General features: G+C 43.7%; 1 protein-coding gene across 19 annotated transcripts in view; it reads right to left on the bottom strand.

The window, feature by feature from the left end:
* Positions 1-22,102, bottom strand: part of Ptprt (protein tyrosine phosphatase, receptor type, T) — a 1,098,700-nt gene that overhangs the window by 665,355 nt on the left and 411,243 nt on the right. For all 19 annotated transcript variants that reach the window (NM_001108603.2, NM_001402009.1, XM_039105540.2 and 16 more), the window contains 1 exon segment: positions 8,384-8,558. In NM_001108603.2, the coding sequence (NP_001102073.2) occupies positions 8,384-8,558 (175 nt within the window).

The raw sequence follows: 22,102 nt of genomic DNA on the forward strand, positions 1-22,102 counted from the left end.
AAGCTTGGCCTCTGGGTTACTACCTACACCCTAGATATCTTTATTGTTGATGTTATTGCTGCCTCTGACTACTACCACAAGAAAAATACGTCTAGTTAAAAATGGAGGTTTTGTAGTGCTTCAATGGCTCCAAGAAAGACACCCATGGAAGCATTACCTCTTCTTCAGCATGCACTTGTTCTCTACAGTTGCTCTCCCTGAGGAAGCAACAGCCAGCAGCTTTGGATGTTTCAGAAGGCCACAGACACTGTGGAGTCCCTGGAGAAGGTCTGTGTCCTACTCCTGAAGCTCAGATCTTTCTATTTCTATGTGTCTGGCTGACTTGCCACTCTCATATCCCATTCTCAGTTAAAACAGACTTTCTCCAAAATGCAGAGGGGCCCTCATCAGCATCCACAGAAGGAGTCCTTAACTAGTGACTTGGGAGAAATATCAATGTTCCAACTTCCTAGCAAGCCAGGGTCTTAACTTTAAAATCCACTCTCTCCAGGAAAACTGAGACTCAGGTGTTTAGAGTGGCAATGCTCCCTTTATTGGATGACATTTCTCTGTTCAAATGCTAAATCAATAGCCTCTTGAATTCACCCACAGACCCCTAATCTTACTCTAGACATCCCAATCCCCTGAACTGCCTCATTCATTTCCCGAACACAGGATATGTCATGAGTATACCTACCTGAAAAGTCTAGCTGCCGTCCATAGGCAAGTCCAGGGATGGATGCAGAGTAAAGGCAGAGATCGGACTTCATGGCCTTGTACCATCTGTGAACCATGCATGAGGATGTCCTGGAGTCCCATGACTCCTTTAGAATAAGGATCCAGCTCTTATGCTGATGCAAGGACTCTAAGAGTAGCCCTGACTTTCATTGCCACACCCAAACATGTCACCATTGGGTATCTCTTTATTTGATTCTTGCTTGTCATGTTTCAAAACTGACCCAGCCTATCTCTGTCCCCACACTTGCCAAGGCCACAGGATCCATCATTTATGGGATGACTCAGAGCCTCCTTCCCACCCTTTTCAAGACTGCATTGCTCACTTCACATTGTGTTTCAGGACCTACCACTCTGGATTTTGCAGGAAATATGAAATGGAAGGGAGATATAGGCAGGTTTCTATTTGCCTCTTGAAAGCTATATGAACTTGAGAAATATCCATCTTTGCTCCTTTATTTGTAGAAGGAGGTCATTAACAACCTGCTTCGGAAGGTTATTGTTAAGATGCCTATGCTCATGTAGCAGGTGCCCGATATTAACTCCATGATATGTGCTGTAAGTTTGCATGTGCCCTCTAGCTATACCACAAACTTATCATAGCATCTGACATGTTCTTGACTCAATAAATAGTAACTGAAAAGAAGATAAAAAGGAGTCAATAGCTTCAGTCATTCCAGATTTCCAAATATAGCTTGACCACAAGTATGTACAGATTGATTTGAATGAGAATGGTCTCCACCTAGAGTCCTATGCTTGAATGCTTAGTCACCAGAGAGTGGAACTCTTTGAAAGGATTAGGAGGTGTGGCCTTGCTGGAGGAAGTGTGTCACTGGGGCTGGGCTTTAAGGTTTCCAATGCTTAACCCAGGTCTAATGCCTTTCTTCTTGCTGCCTGCAGATCTGGTTGTAGAACTCTCATCTACTTCTCCAACACCATGACCACCTGCATGCTACCATGCTCCCCACCATGATGATAGTGGGCTAATCCCTGAAACTATAAGAAGGTCCCAATTGAATGCTTTCCTGCTTAAGAGTTGCCATGGTCATGATGTCTCTTCATAGCAATAAAACAGTGACTAAGACACAGATTCAGAGTAGTAAGTGAGCAAGAAAGACTAAGATAAGAGAATGGCCAGCTGCAGGGAAAGCATGTTTAGAACATAGCATGTTGAGTCTGTCACCAACTCAGAATACAAGATGATTTGAGGTGTAGAATCTTTACATGTCTTCAAATAGCTTTTAAGCATGAAAAAATACAATATTTAAAGAAGAAAACAGAATAAACAAGACAATACTGAACATTGTAAGTAAAGCACTTCTGCATCTGACATCACCCACAAGCTGGATCTGATGACCTTGGTCCTCTCTCTTATAAAAGAGTGAGTCCTAAATGTAACTTCAAGTTAAGTCTCCACAATCTGGAACAGCATCTGGGACAGCCAGGACAAAGAACAATGCACAGAGCCTTTGGGCAATGTCCCCTAAAAATTGCAAAACTTAAAATCGTTGATAATGACAGACATAATACTGTGGGTACTTACTAGGGCTAGGGTCTATACACATGACATTGTCTCTCTGGCCAATAAAGCTGTGGCAGTTAGAATGAGAATGACACTCACAGACTCATAAATTTTGATGCTTGGTCTCAAGAGAGTAGTGCTATTTGAAAGGATCAAGAGGTGTGGCCTTGTTCAAAAAAAGTGTGTCACTGGAGATGGAATTTTAGGTTTTCAAAAGTCCAGGCCAAGCCCAGATACTTTCTCTCCTCGCTGCCCATAGATCTGGTTGAAGAACTCTCAGTTATTTCTCCAACAACATGTCTGCCTACAAGCCAGAATGACCCTTGCCCTGATAATAGGCTAAATCCCTGAAACTGTAAACTAGTCCCAATTGAAGCCTTTCTTTTATAACAGTTGCCTTGGCATGGTGTCTTTTCACAGCAATAGGACACTAAGACGGAATCCATCTGATAAATATATTTATCCCATTGTGTTGACAAGGAAAATGGAGCCAGGAGTAAATGTGAGCTTTGCCTGAAGTCACTGCAGGCAGTAGGAACTAAGGTCAAAATTGAAGTTTAGGTGTGTTCTAATCTGCAGCCTCTAATCTTGACTCAACCACTCTGCCCCAGTTGGACTCACCTGATGATCCACGCATACCTGTCATTTTTTAGAGGTACTAACCCCATGGTGAAATGTTCTGAGTACCTGGTAGGATATGAAATGGGCTTGGACAACACATTTAAAAATCACCAATGTGTGAATATTAGAATGCAGCTGAGTAGCACCGGTTTAGGACAGCCACGTCCTTTAGCCAAGCAAAATACCACGAAATGGAAGACACACACAAGCTCAGAAACAGGTGGGGGGGGGGGAAATGAGAACATTTATGAGCAGTGGCCTGGAACAGGTAGGCACAGGATGGGCTGTCAACTGAGTGAAACCTCAATTACAGAGTAATCTAACATATAGCCAGTACATTATCACAACTCAATAAACAGCTCTTCAGAATTAAGTAATTCCAATTTGCTTTCATTGCGGACTGAGTTGCCTAGCGAATGCTGATACTACCTACAGCTAAGATTAGGCTGCCTCTTCCAAGGCCCTGATTTTCATTCTGCTAGGCTGCTGGTGAGGCACCATGAGGGCATGCTAGCTTGCAGAGAGGCAGGGACTCAGCCTGGACTTGCTCTGCTCATCTCAGTGCGAACACCTGCCATGGAAGCCGTTGCACAGGCCTTCCTCTAGCCCTGGCACCTCAGGTAGTGGAGGGCTCTCAGTCATAGAGAGATCACCGTCTGAATGAATGACACAAAGCATAAAAGATTGCCCATGTGACCATGGGATGTTCGTGACAGCAGGACTATCGACTGAGCTTCTATGACGCATCAGAAAAAGGTAGACATTAGCGAGGACCCGGAGAGCTCTTACTTAAGAGCCTCTAACGCTGATGCTCCCTGGCTACATTTTAATATATCTTCCTTCTTTCCTTATGCTCAAATATTACTACATGGGGATTAAACAAAGGCCTTAAATGATATCTCCAAGGCAACGGAGGTACTGGATGAGATGCCCAGTCCTGCTCACTGAGCCCTTCATGTCCTTACCTGGGGACGCCTACCTGATGTGCCATTTATTTGCTCACTTCTTAGAGCATGAGTTATCAGACAGCTCCAAGCACTTCTGAACTGATCATCTCATTTCTCCCTCACAATATCCTCCCAGGGATAAGAGCCTATAACCCTGTTTCCAGATGTAACAGCTGAGGCCTTGAGAGACTTCTATCATGTTCTAAGTCACATCGATGGATGGAGATAGGCCAGGGATTCCAAGCTAAACATCTTGACGCAGGCATTAACAATGCACATGTGTATGTGGAAGAAAGTCACAGCTGGATGTTCATGCTTGACTCCTCAGCCCATCTGGATGATGAGTAAAATCTGTCACCACTCAAGAGGAAGGATAACACTGTGGGCTACTGCTCCAACAGCAAATAGCCCTTGAGGAGACTTGGTTTCTATTGTTTTCCAGATATTTCTCCTTTCCCCAATAAAGGGGTGGCTACTATTTTTCTTCTCATTTTGAATTCAAACGTTTCATGTAGGCCACTGGCTCAGCCAAAACTAAAGACTTTAGAGGGGAGCGGCCTTCTTCATAAGAATCTGTCCTCAAATGGTCTCATCCTCTGCCTTCCAGTAGTCACTGGACAAACACTGCAGGCTGACTGGTTTCCTATGGGTACCATTGAGTGACCCTGCCTCTCATTTCTTCTATGTATTGTGGAGAGGAGAGTCTGCCTTCTCCCTGTTATCTGCATCTCTGTGGCACTGATTATAACATTGTCATATCAGGAGCCAAAAAGATCCCAATTCCCTGGCTCTCCAACATAAATAAAGCATCACACTTCAGACTCAGCTCTAACCTCAGCTTTCCCCTTAGGATGACCCTCAGCTCCTCAACACTGCTGGGCTAGCTTTCCAGGGGTTGAAATAAAACCAGTGTGCTTGCCTGCAATTGAGATAAAACGAGACAGCATATGTGAGGGGACTCTTCTGGATAGAAGGGACTCAGCAAATGACTTATCACCCAGTCAACATGAAAACATGTGGGAAAGAGGCACTAAAAACATGTGAAATCCTGTGCCAAAAAAAGAAAGTGGATGAATTTCATCAAAGTCTCATTAGACAGGGTCGGATTACACAAAGTACCAATGCACCATTGTCTGCTGTGAAGGAACCATGGAGCCTCCTAGCACAACTCTCAAAGGAGAGAGCATGGAGAGGGGTTATGAAGTAGCAACAGCTTCTGGGTCATATTGACATACTTGGCTACCAGAGCTCATGCCGGCCCCTTTGCCTAAAGTAAGCTTCTGCTGGCAACAGCCAACAAAAAGACAAACCACTGTTCCCATGGCCACCTCTCCAAACCTAGGCAACCTTGCTTCAGCAAATCCACTGCCCCAGCAGCCTGTGGATTAGCACTCCTCCATACCTTTTCCCCCGACTCTAAGTAGAAGACACAAGGAAAGAACAGAGCAAGCATTTTTCTGGCCCCATTTTTGTGTTAGTACAAATGTTAGGGGTGCAGCAGTGACTTCTGTAGTCCATCCCTCCCCCTCACTCCCACTTAACGCCAGGCAAGTTACATGCAAGGTGTCTGCCTGGAAGATGGGTGCAAATATAAGAGGATGGGGTGTTCCACTGCAGGACTTTCATAACAGTGGGGAATAAATCATGAAAAAGCACAGTGAGTGCCCCTGGCGACAGTTCAGGAAATTATCCATTCATGGAGTATTGGAAAAGCCTGCAAAGGCCACTGTGTCACATGAATCAATCTCGTGGGATTGGGGGCTGGGGGTGGTGTTCAAATATCTGAGCCTGATGTGACCAAAGTGGTGGTTTCTTTTATATATTAATGGTACTTTGTGTAAATGAACTTAAAGGTACTTTTTTTTTATTATATTTTTCATGACCACCTAATTTGTTGATCTTCGGCTTAAAGGTTCATAACATTCTGGTGATGCAATAAATGCCTGATGAAACCAATAATTTCCTCACATATCAATCAGTCCACAGAAATCTTAAGGTTGAGACTCATGAATTGATGGGACCATGCAGATGAAATTGGTCAAACATTAGCAACTTCTGGGGTCCAGTGAGCACAGAACCCTGCTAGGTATAACCCATGAATGGGAACAACTCAAGGAGTCAAGATATCACTCTTCCTTTCCCAGAGCTCAGTTCACAAAAGGGAGACGAACAAAGTATAAGCAGAGGGAAGTGACTCTTGTGGAGTGTGATACGAGCTATGCAGGTACATTATTTTCCTTCCTATGTCTATGCTTTGATAAAATGCCCTGTTAAAATCAGTGCAAAGGAGGGCTTAGTTTGGATCCACAGTGAGGTTCATCATGGTAGGTAGAGAGTAGTGGCAGCAGTGACTTGAGGTAGCTGGTGGCATTTCATCCACAATCATGAAGCAGAGGGAAATGAATGCTATGACTCACTTTCTCCTTCTTATCCACTCCAGGACCTCAGTGAATTTAACAATGCTGCCTTCGGTTAACATATCTTCTCCATGTTGATTCAATATAGATAATGCCTCACAGGTAGCGTCCTAAGGCAACTCCTGATAGGCACAGCCAGAGACTTGTCTCATAGATGATTCTAGATCCTGTCAAACTGACAACCAAGGTTAACCATTGAAGTAGGAAAGGAGACAAGGTGATGAGAGTCACATTACATCATCTTCCACTCCCATATTCACCTGAGGTCAGGACAGGTCAGAAGAGAGGGTCCAGGGGTCCAGACAGGGATCTCCATTCTGGCCCCATTAAAGCCATCAAACACGCAGACTCAGCTAAGACAATGCAAAGTTTTTATACCAACCGAAGCTCAAACAAATGCAAAGCAACAGCAATAGCAGAAATTCATAGCCTTCTGAGAATCAAGCATTTATTTTTTTTCTCCCCTCAAACACAGCAGGTATTATTCTACAGCTGGCATAATATGAACAGGTTCATTATTTCATTCACTAAATATTGCTATACTGAAATTTTAATCAGTGAACATAGCAGTGATAAAATGAATACATTCACACACTGTTGATGCCTGTGTAAACCATCAAACCCTTCTTTGCAGAAGCAATATTGCAATACAAAGAAGAAAAATCCATAAAGATGTTCATATGCCTACCAACTCAACTTCCTGAGAAATTGATCTAAGGAAAGAATCTGGTTCTGTATAACACACACGCGCGCACACACACACACACACACACACACACACACACACACAGAAATTCGTGATCAGGGGACTGTGCTGATGTTGCACACTGAAAGGAAGAAATGACAAAACAGAAATACCTGGAAACGCCTAAACAACTATGAAGACAGGGATACTTGAAAAGAGGAAAATGCCATGGCATCAGTAATAGTGTCAAGTCTTGGAGTCTCTCCTTGAGATGGATCCCAAGTTGGGCCTATGGCGTACCTACAGACAGTAACCTAGCATGGCTGTCCCCTAGAGGCCCAACAAGCAGCTGACTGAGACAGACACAGATATTTACACCCAACCATTGGACTGAAGTCGGGAACCCCTGTGGTTGAATTAGGGAAAGGTTGGAAGAAGCTGATGAGGAGAGCAATCCCATAGGAAGACCAGCAGTCTCAACTAACCTGGACCCCTGAGATCTCTCAGACAATGAGCCACCAACCAGGCAAATATACTAGCTGGTCCAAAGCCCCTGACACATATATAGCAGAGGACGGCCTGGTCTGGACTCAGTGGTAGAAGGTGTGCCTAATCCTCCAGAGACTAGGCCCCAGGGAGTGGGGAGACCTGACAGTGTTGGAGTGGGAGTCAGGGTAGGCTGGGGACATCTTGGAGACAGGGGGAAGGAGGAATGGGATGAGGAACTATAGGAGGGGCTACTTTTCTGTTGATGTGACAAACACTGGCACTAGGCAATTTAAGGAAGGCAAAGTTTGCTTGGGCTTGCAATCATAGAAGGGGGGGTCCCTAATGGTAGGGAGGCCTGGCAGCTGGCAACCAGAGAAAGGTGAAGAGAAATCACACCTTTAATCACAAACACAAAGCAGGGAGAGCCAGCTAGCAGTTGGATGAGGATGAGGCTATGGCCTCTCAAAGCCTGTTCCCAGTGATGTACGTCCTCTAGCAAGGCTCAGCCTCCTAAAGGTTCCACTGCCTTCTCAAACAGTGCCAGAAACTTGAAGCCAAGTTTTCAAGGCCAACAAGCTCAAGAAAACTGATAAACATCAACTTAAAACCATCTGGGAGGTAGGATCATTATTTCAACATACTTTCTAAACCGTTGTCATTATGTGGGACTTTCAGTTAGAAACCCCTCACAAATATTTCAGTGGCACATGATTAAAGCACAAACGACATGTGTTCATCTTGATTTGAAAAATAAATTCACACTAGAGGTTGCCCAGTGTGTGTGTGTGTGTGTGTGTGTGTGTGTGTGTGTGTGTGTGTGTGTGTCATATTGGAGAGTGTTGAGAGATCAGTGATGGGGAACCTCTCTTGTGCTGTTGTGTGGGAGAAGAAAGCAACAGGTAAGAGCCACGGGGCTCACTGTGTAAAATTAGAGTGAAGAGGGCCTGTAACCAGCTACTCAGTAAGGTTGTGGCACAGCAGTACTCACCTTTCACGATCAGCTCTGCATAGTTGGATACGCCAGACCCACCGTCTGAGCGGATCACACAGCGATACTTGGAGACACTGCGTTGAGAGGTGTCTGCCACACTCACTGTGGCTGAGAAGCGCCTGTGGTTGACCACCCGGGTGACCATGAGGGCCGTGTCTCTGCCATTCCATTGCTGAGGACACAGGAAGGGAAGGGGAGAAGACACCTTAGCATCACAGGCTTTCTGGCAACCATAAACATAGACCCCATGACCCTTGCATGCTCCTGGGGCCCAGGACTCTCTTGAAACAGATTGACAGTTTCTATCTAGACTGAACTATGGTTCTGACTAAAATTAAATAAATAAATAAGTCTAAGTCACTAAGTGCACTAGCACATGTCTGTCAGCCCAGCACTCTAGAAGTCGAGGAGGCTTATAAGTCTGAGACCAGTCTGCATGATAAGATCTCTTCTCAAAAGTATAAAGGAAGGGAGAGAGAAGATAATTCAAGAGGGGGGATGCTTGATTGGAAGGAGCTGGAACAAAAGCTCCTCCTAATCACCTCAGCTCCTTGCTCAGCACACGTTTGAAGTTACATACATTCCTTGAGCCTTCCTTCTATTTTCCCCTATCTCGCGAGCAGAGTCCACAGTATTTCCTCCAAGACAGACTGCAACATATTAACAAACCCAAGTCCATACAGAGCACTCGCAATCAGCCTGCCTTTGATCACCTCGGCTTGTGACTGATATCTTACCTACCAATAGACTATGAGCCCACCTGCACCAGGCTGTCACTATAGATAGGGGATTCCCTACCGCCCCTCTGTGTCACATGTTCTTTCCTCTGCCTGGAATGTTCTATGTGCCTGGGAACAGCCCCTCTCCCCTGAAAACCTATGTACAGCTCGCCCCCATCTCTAGGAAGTTCCCTTATCATTTACACCACGGTCTCAAAGCCAGGTATGTGGCTCTGTGTTAGGTGAACATTCTACACATCCTGGCCCATGACTGATCCCTACTTGAGACTATGGGTGCCCAAGAGACAAGACTCCATTCACTTCCTGTGGCAACTTTACCAAGATTTCCAAGATCATGGCAAATACACATAAGTGTTAGTCTTTGGCAACCCAAGTTTTAGGTGTGATGTTCGGGGCTAAATAGATTCTTTCACAGTAGCAAACTAGAATAACTGGTAAAGCGTGCATGAGGATGTATTTTGAGTGGCTGTTTACTAAGCACCTAATAGGTGGCAGACCCTGGGCTGGGTGCTTTTGTATAATTCTCCATTTAATCTTCACAGCCTTGTCGAGCTATGTGTTATTGCTGCTCTTCTCAGAAGAATCAAATGTCATAGAGGTTAAATAAATATGCAGAGCAAACACATCCCTCATCCAGGCTTTCTAGCATCAAGTCAAACATTTTTTCCCTAAGACGTTATCCCCATTGCCTGCCTTAATGTAATTTTTATCTCTAAGTGAAATGGAGGGTTTTAATTGTCTGGATGGATTTAGAGAAACCTGGTGATTTATGATTCCCAGGCCCCAAGCCTTTCCACATGTGATCTCTGTTGCTTCTTCTGTGAAGTAAATAATTTCTCTACATCCGGAACCCATTTCTCCTGGCATTTTCCAACCCACCTCCCATTGGGGACATGTTAGGATGGGGACACAGCAACAGGCAGGGCCAGGCACCCAATCAGCTGCATGGTGGCTCATGAGGCCACTGAGGATTGGCAATGCCACAAAGATACAGTGAACCAAGAGACAGAGAGCAGAGTCACCGAAGCTCCCACCAGAGGGAGGGACCTACTTCAAACTAGTCAGGAGAGTCAAAGGGGACATTTTCCTTTGTTTTGTTATTTTAACATCCTTAAGGCTTTCTGCCTCAAATATGTCTCACCTCCACTCTTACAAGTCTCAAAGTATATGTCACTTTCAAAAGTCAGGACAGGAAGAGAGGTGGCCATAGCCTCCCTCCCATGCATGCCATAAATGACCCAGCATGATCAGTATCAAGCCATGCAAATATCAGAAGGCACTGGGGTATCCATGCACTGTCAACCACCAGTGCATGCCTTGGGGTATCCTTGCAAGAGGTGATACAGTTTAGGCCCAGGTATGAGAAGGTACCAAACACACACATGCACACACACGCACACACACACACACACACACTCACATGCACACACACACACACACACACATTCACATGCACACATACGCACACCTTTTGCATTAGTGTGATAAGGATGTAGAGAAGATTCTGGCAAAAATGAGAATTGAACCCTGATTTGAAAAGGTGCTGAATGAACTTCAGAAGATACAAAGTTACCCAAGGGGTCCATTTTCCCCATTTCTTAGCAAGGCAGTGCAAGAATACCATAGTACTACAGTTATGTCTGTGATGAACTATTAGATAGATATTGTCCAGCCTGATTTATTTATAACACTTTAATATCTTTTCCTCTCCTGCTTCTCTCTTTCATTCTATATACAATGGATTTGTCAAAAACCCACCACCAGTAGGGTCACTGCCAGGAATAAATGAGTCAGCCCACAAAACACTTAGTACATAAAGGAACAGTCAAGTATTACAAGAGTTTTGCAAATTAACCATGAAATGAAAAAAAAAGTGTCGTCGGTGGAATAATATCTCTCAAACACACCCATACCTAATACCTAAAACCTGTGAATATACATACTCATACCTGGCAAAAGAGACTTGAAATATATGACTCACTGAAGGATGTTAAGGTTGGAATGTCATTTGGGGTTATCTACCTGGGACCAAGGAATCGCAGGGTTCTCATATTAGAGTGGGGGTGGGGCGGGGTCATGGGGAGGTGAATGAGAATCAGAGAAGGAAGTATAGATGGAAGGGCAGGTCAGAGGGAGATAATCACTCATGTTCTTCTGAGGAGGGATTCAGGAGTTAAAGCAGAGGCCTTGGGTCACATTATAACAGGAGGGGAACAGAGTCTCTCCAGACCCTTACAAGCCTGTCCAACTTTTTGTCATTGGAAAACATTATTATCTACAGAGTTCATGCTTAAAAACCTGGGTAATCAAGACTGGAGAGATGGTTCAGTAGGTAAGAACACTGGCTACTCCTCTAGAGGACCTGGCTTCAATTTCTAACACCCAAACAGTAGATCATAACCGTCTATAACTCCAGCTATAAGTCATTCACCGCCCCTTTCTGGCCTCCTCAGGCACTGTATGTCCATAGTACACAAACATACATAAAAGTGAGCAAAATTCTCATACACTTGAAATAAAAATACATATCTTTTGAAATTAAATAGAGGACCACGCAACCAAATACAAAAGCAATTGCGAAATCCTCACAACTCTTACGTTTACAATTTTGTAGTGGGTTGCATTCATAGCTATCCTTGGCCACATGCAATCTATGGGTCACAGACTCAAGGAACACAGCCTACCAACATCTCAATGCTATATGCAGAACTCACTGAAACCCCCTTTCTGACTGCTCATCTCTATGATGTCAGAAGAATAAATTTGTTCTGAGCCATTAGGTTTGTAGAATTTATTTCGGTAGCAGTAGGAAACTAATACTAAAAGAAAGGACTGGTTAAGTGCAAAAGCTGCACTGTGCACATTAACATTTTTATTTTGATGTTGCCTCTCGTATTATTTACTCATCTTCTTAATGATGTCAGATGCTGGCAGAACTGAAGAGGATTAAGTGCCTTCCCCTGAACCGTTCACTTTTTTCCCCTTCTATTCAGCTCCTGAACCAAGAACCTTTCTCCCACTGAAGGATAGGAAATTGCAGGTTGTCTTATAAAATCTCAGGGAAATGGGCCTTTTGATAATCATCCTTGTCATATTGGGAGCAGGTAACAGCGGGGCAGGGACAAGCAGGAGGGCCCAGAGTCCAGGCAGAAATAGTCCAAGGATGGACCGAGGGCAAGGAGAACTGGAGGTTAAATTCAGAGATGAGCCCTGATGAGCAGAGCATGAATATGTGATTGGCTCACACAAGGCAGGGGAGGGCAGGTGAAGGTCGAATGTCGGGATGGACAAGCAGGAACCTAGGACTCCAAAAGAAGAGATCACAGAAGTACTAAAAGCCCAGGGCATAGATACTCCATAGATCTTGATGTCTTAAATACCGTGGTCACGTGGAGAAGGAATTCAACACAGTGAATGAGTAAGAACCACACGTCACAGCTACCATCACAGCCCCAGATAAATGCCGAGTAGGAAATGCAAAGGAGATAACACAAGGGAATTTGGTTAAACAAGGAAAAAACCAGAAATCTAGGTCCTCGGGTTTGATTGACACAGGGAACATCTTACTTTCATTTCCTTTGCTGTGACAAAATATCTTGACATAAAGCAACTTGGAGGAGAGAGGGGGTTATCTGGCTTATAACTCTGTATTAAATCCATCATGCCAGGGAGTCACAGGGCAGAAGCTTAAGGCAGTCAGTCATGCTGGCAGTCAGGAGCAGGAAGAAACAAACACATACGCGTTTATCACTGAACTGGATTTTTCTATTCTTCTGAAGTCCAGGATATAAAACAGGGAATGGTGCCTCTCAATTTTAGAATGGGTCCTTGCTAGGCAATCAAGACAATTCTGTACAGACATGCCCATGGGCCAACACCCCAGACAGGCCTTCATTGGCATAAATACTTGGCACTGTGCATGCCACCATTCCATGTTGGATTGACCATGCCATGTTGGATTGACCATGCCATGTTGGAGTGACCATGCCATGTTGAATTGACCATGCCATGTCAGATAGACCACGCCATGTCAGATACAATGTTGTTCAAGTAGCTGACTTAAGGGGTTGATTTTTGTTTAGTTATTAAATCCAACAATTTCTGAAATGGCCCTAAACATACTTCTAACATTTTTGTGCTGTACATTCATATAATGCAGAGCTCTTATCATTCTCAATTGTTAAATTAAAATATTGGTCAACTCTGCAAAGTATTGAAGAGGCTGTCCATCCTGGAGTATTGTATATTCAGCCAAGATTTAATTCTTTATGCAAAAAACTAGTAAGTATATCTATTTGATTAGGACTCAGGTTGCTTTCAACTTCAATATAAAATTACATACATGCCAAGCATTTAAAATATTTCCTTATAATTTCCTGCCAGTGAATGTTTGTTTTATATGCCTGACTTATATATCCTTTACACCAAGGAGAAAATGTTCTCAAAATAAAAAGATGTCACTACTGAAAAGAAATGTCCTTGCCTAAAAAATGTGTTGCCCAGGGGCCAACATTTGAACTTGTGGCCAGTTCTAAGCCATAGCAAGATGAGGAAACAGCATTGACTGAAGGGGAGCTAGAGGCATGCACAGGCTCAGGGAAGGAGACACTTGGCTTTAAAGATGCTCTAATAGGAACAGCAAAGTTATCCATGATGCTTGACACTTTCCCGACTCTACTTTCTACAGTAAACTACACACGACGTCCCTGAATTCCAATAAGCATTGCTTTGAAATCTGCAAGTACTTACATTCTGAATATTTTGCTTCCCAGGGTAGAGTTTCTTTTAGTTTGTTTGTCTATTTGTTTGTTTTAATGGGAACTGACCACACAGGTATACTGATCATATAGAAAGCTCAAACATTCTACAATAAAACACTGTTTCCTAATAGAACACGCATGCATGCACGCATGCACAAACTGCATGACTGAATTGGATAAATATTTTTGCTTAATTTAGGATTAATATGAGCATTGAAGTAAAAGTTGAGCTAATATGATTGTATTTTTAAGATCTTAAAGCCATCTCATCTACTGCCCAGGCTGGCCTCTTAACATAACATAGCCCAACCTGGTTTCTATCTCAGGAGGCTGCTACCCTAGCAACCCCAGGATATGGTGGTGTTACCACGCCTGGCCCGGACTAGCGTCTTTGAGAGCTTGGTTTTTACTCAGCACTGTGTTCACTGGCTAGCTTGGGATTACTTCATCTTTTTAAAATCCCTGGGAAAGTTCTCAAAGGGTGGTCCCTGGACTGGCCACCTCAGCAGCTCTGGGGAACTCGTTAGCAGCGCACGATTGTAGGAGACCTGCCACTGATCTCCATTTGCAGATGCTGTTTAATGGCGCTTGGACTCTGAGCTTTCTCCCCTTTCCCTATTCTATTATTAATCACTCTAGAAATGTACTCGTTGTTTTACAAAACAGAAAACGAGAGACTGTGGGGTTTGGAAGGTATAATTTCTGCCCAGAGGAATATGCAGGCAGAGTAAAGATTCTAGCAAAACAACAAAAAGGCAAAAACATAAACATGAAGCAGAGGACCGAAATAGCCTACTTCACAGAGGAGAAACAGGGTGGGTGTGGAAAGAGGCCTGCTCTCAGAATAGACTAAGACAGTGTCTCTCAAGGTTGGGGCTCAGGCTGGCACTTACATTACCATCCCCTGTGAACTAGAAACATGGGCCCTCTGGCCCAGCCTTAGACCTCATCAATTGGGAACTCAGATTAACCCTAAGCAATCATGTTATTTTTTTTTTGCCTTAGCAAACATATGCTTGATAAAGCATGTGGCTCATAATAATTAACAGTCCTAATTAAGCAGGGGCGATGGTAAATATCTCTGTCCCTAATGCTTGGAAGGCAGACACAAGAAAGAGGGGTGTTTGAGTCTAGCCTGGGCTATATAGTGAGACCCTGTCTCTAATATATTTGAAACCACCTTAGAGTAAAGATGGAGGGGAAGTCAAGAAATATAGCTTAGAGTATAGACCTTATTAAAGTTGCAGATTGGGATTCTCTGGTTTGGTGGGAAGGCCTGGCAGCTTTCATTTTTAGCAAGTTCCCAGGTAGCAGAGCACAAGTTTATGTGGCTTTCCTGAGGGAGGAGCTGCACCTCCTCAGTGATCTATTCCAGGAACAGCTCATTCACCGCTGGCACCCATTTGCTGTCCAGGGTATAACAGGCGCAGTCAGACTCAATGGCTCTGTAACGGAAATAGACCTTGCAAATTCCAGCCACTTTTGTTTGTTTGAACAGCACCTCATTTCGTCTTGCAGGAAATGACTGCTCGGTGGAAAGCAGAGCAGTCTAGTTTTCTGTAACCACTTGAAGTCTCTAAGTCAGAAACACACATGTAAGAAGGAGCATGGCATATGCATGTACATGTGTCACAGTGTCAAGGTGTAGCAGCTGAAAGACCAGCAGGCAGATACAGTTTTCTGAACCCAAACCCATCAGTCTAGACCCGTGTTTCCCAGTTTTCAGTGTCCATCAGGATCACACACAAGGTGATTCCAGAGTCCTGGGGAGGAGGTGGATAATTCTCATCTCTCATAGCTTCCCAAATAATGTCATGATGTCAATGCCATTGACCTTGGTCTGGGGCTCAACAACTTGAAAGATAATCTCGTCTTTAGTCCTTCAGGGGAAAGCTAGTGGGCAAATAATACCCTAGAACACACAAATTCAAAGCTGCCTTACATCTAGGACCAATTCCTGGGGCTGAACTTCTTGTTATTGCCCCAAAGGCACCCATCCTCAGGATAAGGCAAAACCCAATCCAGGGTAATGTACACAGTCACATTCCTGACCTCAGGATGACTAAGTTCTACTTACAGAAGGTTACCAGACATTCTTATCAAGGTAAACAGAGCTGCATCTGATTAGAGAGGGGTATTTATTCTAGATCATCCAAGGATGGGACATGTGCTCTGGACAGAACAAAAGAATCTTACAGCCTAAACAGCCTTCTGCTCACTCTCATGCTTACCAGCACCTCTCTAAGGGTAGCAGTTGCCCATGAAATCAATCAATCTCTTCTCTCTCTCTCTCTCTCTCTCTCTCTCTCTCTCTCTCTCTCTCTCTCCCCCTCCCTCCCTCCCTCCCTCCCTCCCCCTCTCATCTATCTATATTTACCTATCATCTACCTGTCATGTATTTATCATCTCTCTATCTTTATCATCTAGCTCTCATCTGTCATGTATATGTCTATCATCTACCTACCTAACTTCTATCATCTATCTACCTATCATATCTATCTATCTATCTATCTATCTATCTATCTATCTATCTATCCATCTATCCATATCATCTATCTACCTATCATCTATATTTATCATCTATATTTATCATCTATCTATCTATCTATCTATCTATCTATCTATCTATCTATCATCTATCTACCTATCACTGTATTTATCATCTATCTACCTACAAATCTATTTATCTACATATCTATCTATCTACATATCTCTCTATCTATCTACATATCTATCTATCTATCTATCTATCTATCTATCTATCTATCTACCTACCTACCTACCTACCTACCTACCTACCTATCTCTTGCTCTTTCTCTATCCTGTAAAAGCAGCTTACATTCCACTTCCTCTAGCCTTGCCTTGTTTCACGTGGTTAAGCCAGCTCTATTGAAGAACATGATCTAGATATATTTACACTTTTGTATCCTTGTCCCTAGTACATACACACCTTTCTACCATCCAGTAGGATTTCTCTGTCTGGGGACCTCCTAGAGAAGAAGCATACCTAATGCATGGAGCACACTTCGTCTGTCCACTTCCTAATTGTCTATAAAGGTATCTATCCTGGTCTCCTTGCTTTGCTGGTCCCGCTCCCCTCATCTCTTGTGTCATGACATTATTACTTTCACAAAGAGATGACACATAGCTCCAAGGAATTAAAAAAATAAGGCTATCAGCTGTCAATTATTTCAGAGAGAGGAACCGGGCTTGCAATTGATTTGTAATTGGCAGAAATGAGGACAATGCAGTCTTTAACAAAGGGAAACTGTTGCTGGTTCTCCCCAACAAATTGGATGCTCACCACATAGGAGATATTCCAGTACAGTGTCTTGCAAGCTAGTTTGAGCTTCAGAAATTTTTTTAAAAGGTAAGTAAATAAATAAATAATCAGGCCCAACATTTTCAGCTGAAATGGTCTGATTGCTCCAGGAGTCTCCCAGCCAGCAAATATTTAGGTGACATTCCCACAATCCACTCATAATGAATATTCTTTTTACCCTCCATCCTCCCTGCAATGGTATGACATTTGGAAACTTACTAGAATCATACCCATCGATTCTCTTAAGAGCACATTTGTACCTTTCTGGCAGTCTCTAAAGAATAGCTTTTGATTATTCTTTATTAAAAGTTAAAAGAAATAGAAGTAGACATAAATCATTTTTGATTAGCTGTGCTGAAGCCCTTCCAAGGGCCCGCTGCATTCATGGCCAGAGGCTCATTTGGGTCTGATACCTCTGTCCAGAGCTGCAGACTCAGAAGAGGGCTGGTGTAAGCCCCATGGGGTGCCACAAGCTTGCAGCAAAGTAGGCAAGACAAGCAGGTTGGGAAGAGCCTGTGTACTTTCTGTCTTCCAGTAACAGCCTCCTCTGATTGTGATTGCTTCACCCCTCCAAGCTCCACCGGAAGGCCAGTTCCTCTGAACTTACTGCCCATATTGAACATGCTACCCTCCAGACTTTCCTGATCTTGCTGCCCCCGAGGCCCACCTTTCCCCCACGCACCCTTTCCACCTTGTGATGAAATAGTTAATTGTCTTGCTCAAAGGTTCTTCTTTACCAATGAAAGGTTAACTCAGGAAAGCAGGGAGACAAGACAAGGAGTGGAGCAAAGATTGGTCCAGAGTGCTCTCTGATCTATCCCAGTTACTAGCCAAACAGGAAGCCAGGTCAACTGGGCTAAATTCTAAAAGCATAGGCCAAGGATGGGCTGAGAAAAGGCACAAGGAAAGAGCAGGAGAGAGAGAGAAGCATACAAGGGAGAAGTTCCAGGTCAGAGTTTGCCAGGGTCAAAGGTGACCTGCACACAACAGGAGAAAGGAAGCCAGGACATGAGGCACAGGTAAAGTTGTTTTCCATTCATCTTTCACAGTGCAGGATCCTGAACCCAGGGCCTCAGCACACATTAGTGAAACTCTCTACCAGGAGCTAGCCCCCTAGCCTGAGCTATTTGTTGATCTTCAGCAACTTTCAGGTGAGGAACAACAGAGAATTTAAAACATGAAATGTCAGGGTCATGGAGATAAAAAAAAAAAAAGACACTACTATTTTTAGTGGTTTATAGCCTATGTCTCAATACAGTGTATTAATAAATTTTAATTTATAGTTTTCTTAGCATAGGTTCCCCAGCTATGACACAAATCTTTGATGTTGGAACATTAATCTACATCCATTCCCAACTGCAACATCCCTATGAGGGATGAGGGACAGGAGCACAGGAATGAAGCACTCCTGACTAAAGTGTCACAAGAAACAAGGCTCCTCATCTCTGAATCAGGAGACTAGTGTCTTCTGTCAGCATCTATGATACCTGGCAACCCTGTTAACCTGCCAATCAGCTAAAACAATCCCATAACACTGACTGGCCCATGGCTTCAGGGACCCAAGAGGGCAGGGGGATGTTCACAGAGGAGATATTTAGTGTCATGAGGGTCTGTAAGAAAAGTCAAGTGTGTACAGTAACCCTCCTGATGATGGTTTGACTTAGAACATCTCAGAACTTCACCCCAGCGTGAAAAAGTGACGTATACTAGGCAGGAATTGCACTTCAAAGTTTCAATTGCCATTTGTCCGTGGGCTAGGAGTATGGGCTTCTCTAGGGTGAGGATGATGGACAGCAGCCAAGGGCCCCAGCTTCCAGTCAGTCAGCAATGAGAGGAGAAGCGACTGGAACTCCATAATGCACTGCGCTCTGAGCTTTGGACCTTACCCTGAGCGTACTAAATGTCCTTTCAATGCCATTTGCACTCAGGATGGGTTTTCAGGATCTGACTCCACCCTTAAGCCAAGGAATATCCGTTTAAGGACCAATAAGCGCCCCTTGGTTTTAAACAAGGAACACACTGCTGATATTTACAAGCATGGCTTTTCAGAAGAGATAGGAGCGGAAGGAAACCACACTGCAAATATCGGCCTTATAGTTATGAAACAGGATGAGACCAGAAAGGGGAAAAAAGCATCCAGAGAAGTTAGTTTGAATGAAATTCCGAGCATATTTTATTTCACCGATTTTCTTATAGATTTAGGAAATTCAAATATACTTAAGCATCTAGTAAGGAGAATGTAAATGAGCGGTATGAATGTATGCTAAATAAAGAAATAAAGACATTTGGATGTGGGGCGTGTGTGCATGCGTGTGTGTGTGTGTGTGTGTGTGTGTGTGTGTGTGTGTGTTGTGTATGTTTTCAGAGGACAGAGGCTGACATTGCTCCACATTTTACTTTTGAGGCCAAGTTGGTCTCTCTTCTTTTTCCTCTCTCTCTCTCTCTCTCTCTCTCTCTCTCTCCCCCCTCTGTCTCTCTCTCTGTTTCTGTCTCTCTCTCCTCTCTCCTGTCTTTCCCTTTTGTCTTTCTGTCTGTCTCTCTGTCTTTATCTCAGTCTTTGTCTCTCACTCACTCATTTCCTCCCTGCCCCCACTCCTCTTTTCCTCCCTCACTCCTTGAACCTACATTTGTCTGACTTTGTCTGATCCAGCTGAGATGATGGGCCAGTAAATCCAGGAATCCTCTTCTGTGTGCCTTCAAGTCCCTTTGATTACAAATGTGCCCAGGTCCTGTCCTGAAGATTGACCACAGGTCCTGATGCTTACATGGCGAACACTTTACCCACTCAGCCATTTCCCCAGCCTGATGTTACATTGTTCTTATAGAAATCCTGCTGCAAAGAATGATTGGATTTGGCATGGCAAAGTAGCGTGAATGAACCCAAGACCTAAGGATACAGCACACATCCTTATCCTGCTCTTCTTCTCAATCCCAATTTGACTCTGAAGACCTTATGGGGCTTAGCGGGGGGGGGGGGGGCTTTAACATCAGTCTTTTGCAAGATCGTGATGAGCATTAAAAGTGTTCTGTGTGTAGGCCCTCAGGACATGTTCACTGTTGTGTGTAGTCTCTTCGCTTTCTTGTCATTGTTGAGTTTCTCTGATCACCATGCTGAAGCCCCATGCACAGGGACATTGAGTTTGGAACAGTTGGCGGGAGGAGAGGCTTCCCTCAGTGCTCTCTTGTTTTAGTAGTCAGTGCTTCCCCATGGGATCAAGTAACAAGAGAAGAGATAGCATTGCTACTAGACAGACAGAGGCGCTCTATCTTACAGCCAGGTACAGCTGATATGAAGGAAAGGGCTCCCAGAACAGGAGCCTTGTCCTGTCATACCCTCTCTGGTGCCTGTGACTGTCATAGCCCATACACAGGCTCTGCTGAGATCTACACAGAGCATTTGGACACACAGGCCTCATTTCCGAGGCAGCAAGGGTTGGTTTTGCAGTCTCTCAGTGTAGCATCCTCTTTGTAGAGAGGCCTCAATGCTCAGCTTCATGGAGGGACTGACAGGTTTGCTCTAGAGTCCCCGCAGAGGGGATGAGGGTAAGAAAAGAGGACACATCACAGAATGGTCTAAACACCCACTTGGATGGGTGTATGCCTGAGGGAAGTGCTTTGAGTCCTCACCAAGAAGCTGGCTCTTCTATCACAATGGCCACTCGACACGAGGAAAGACTTCCCATCAACTCTAGAATATATACAGCTCAGGAGGAGTGACCATTTTGTTCCTTTTTAATGGTATTTGCTTTTATTTGTTAGTTCCTTGTATTCATTTTTAAATATTTCAGTGAAACAGAAAAAAGAATAAAAGCACAGACAATCTAATTAGCACAATTAGTAATGTTGACGTGTGCTTTATAGTACTGTAAGTGTATATATACATGTATGCATGACATACAGGGTACGTATATATGTTCTATAAGTAAATATGTAACTATGCATATGTTTATGTATTCATGTGTGTTTTTCATTAAAGATTAAATATATCACCTGTTTTTAACTTGCACTTTTCACTTAATTATCTACTATGAGAATGCCATTACGCCTCTGTCTACTGTCTCATACTTAATTACTTCATTCCAGCATTCATTTAATTACTCTATCTTGCAGAACACTCTAGATCTTTCTAGCTCTCCGTCCAATTGTATATGGTTGCAGGTACATCCCTGTCCCCATTTCTGGCTACTTCCTTATAAAAATTGCTATAAATGAAACTAATTTTGAAAAAATATGCACATTGAAGGTTTTAGATTTTATGTGCCTAATTATCTCCCAGAAATGATGGACTTGCCTATATACTACACGTGCTTGTGTAGACATGTGTGTGTCCTGTTACTTTTGTTACCCTGTGACTACTATCATCTAGCCAAGAACTCCCAACCACAGTGCCAGGCACATGCACAGGATTTCACTAGTCACACAGGCCTCTGTCAGAATGCCCAGTATTCGTGCCCTCCTTCCCAATATTCCTTGAAATAGGGAAGAGAGGGCTGGTTCTCAAGGAGATTTCCTTACAGGAATAGTTATTGTATCTCTCCACTTGCTGTATTAAGTTTAAAGCCTCCCTGGGTAGAGATAGATTAGCAGAAAGCTGAGGACCCCTGCCTAAGCCGTGTCCCCCGCAATTCCTTCCACCACCTAAGCCTGCTTTCACACAGAGTATTATTATGATGTGAAGCAGACCCACAAAAGCCACTTGTGTGCCCTCAATAAGACTGTGGTGGGGATGCTGCTCATTACATCACACAGTCTTTGCTTTATGAGGGCTCCTGGGAACCATTCCCTGTCTGGCCTCTGTGTGAACAACAGTTAGAATTTTCCTGAGCAATTGGTTTGTGTTTATCTTGCAGACGTTGTAAACTGTATATCTGACAAGCTTCCTTTATGCCGCTGG

Source organism: Rattus norvegicus, chromosome 3 (assembly GCF_036323735.1).
Source record: "Rattus norvegicus strain BN/NHsdMcwi chromosome 3, GRCr8, whole genome shotgun sequence".
Classification (NCBI taxonomy): domain Eukaryota; kingdom Metazoa; phylum Chordata; class Mammalia; order Rodentia; family Muridae; genus Rattus; species Rattus norvegicus.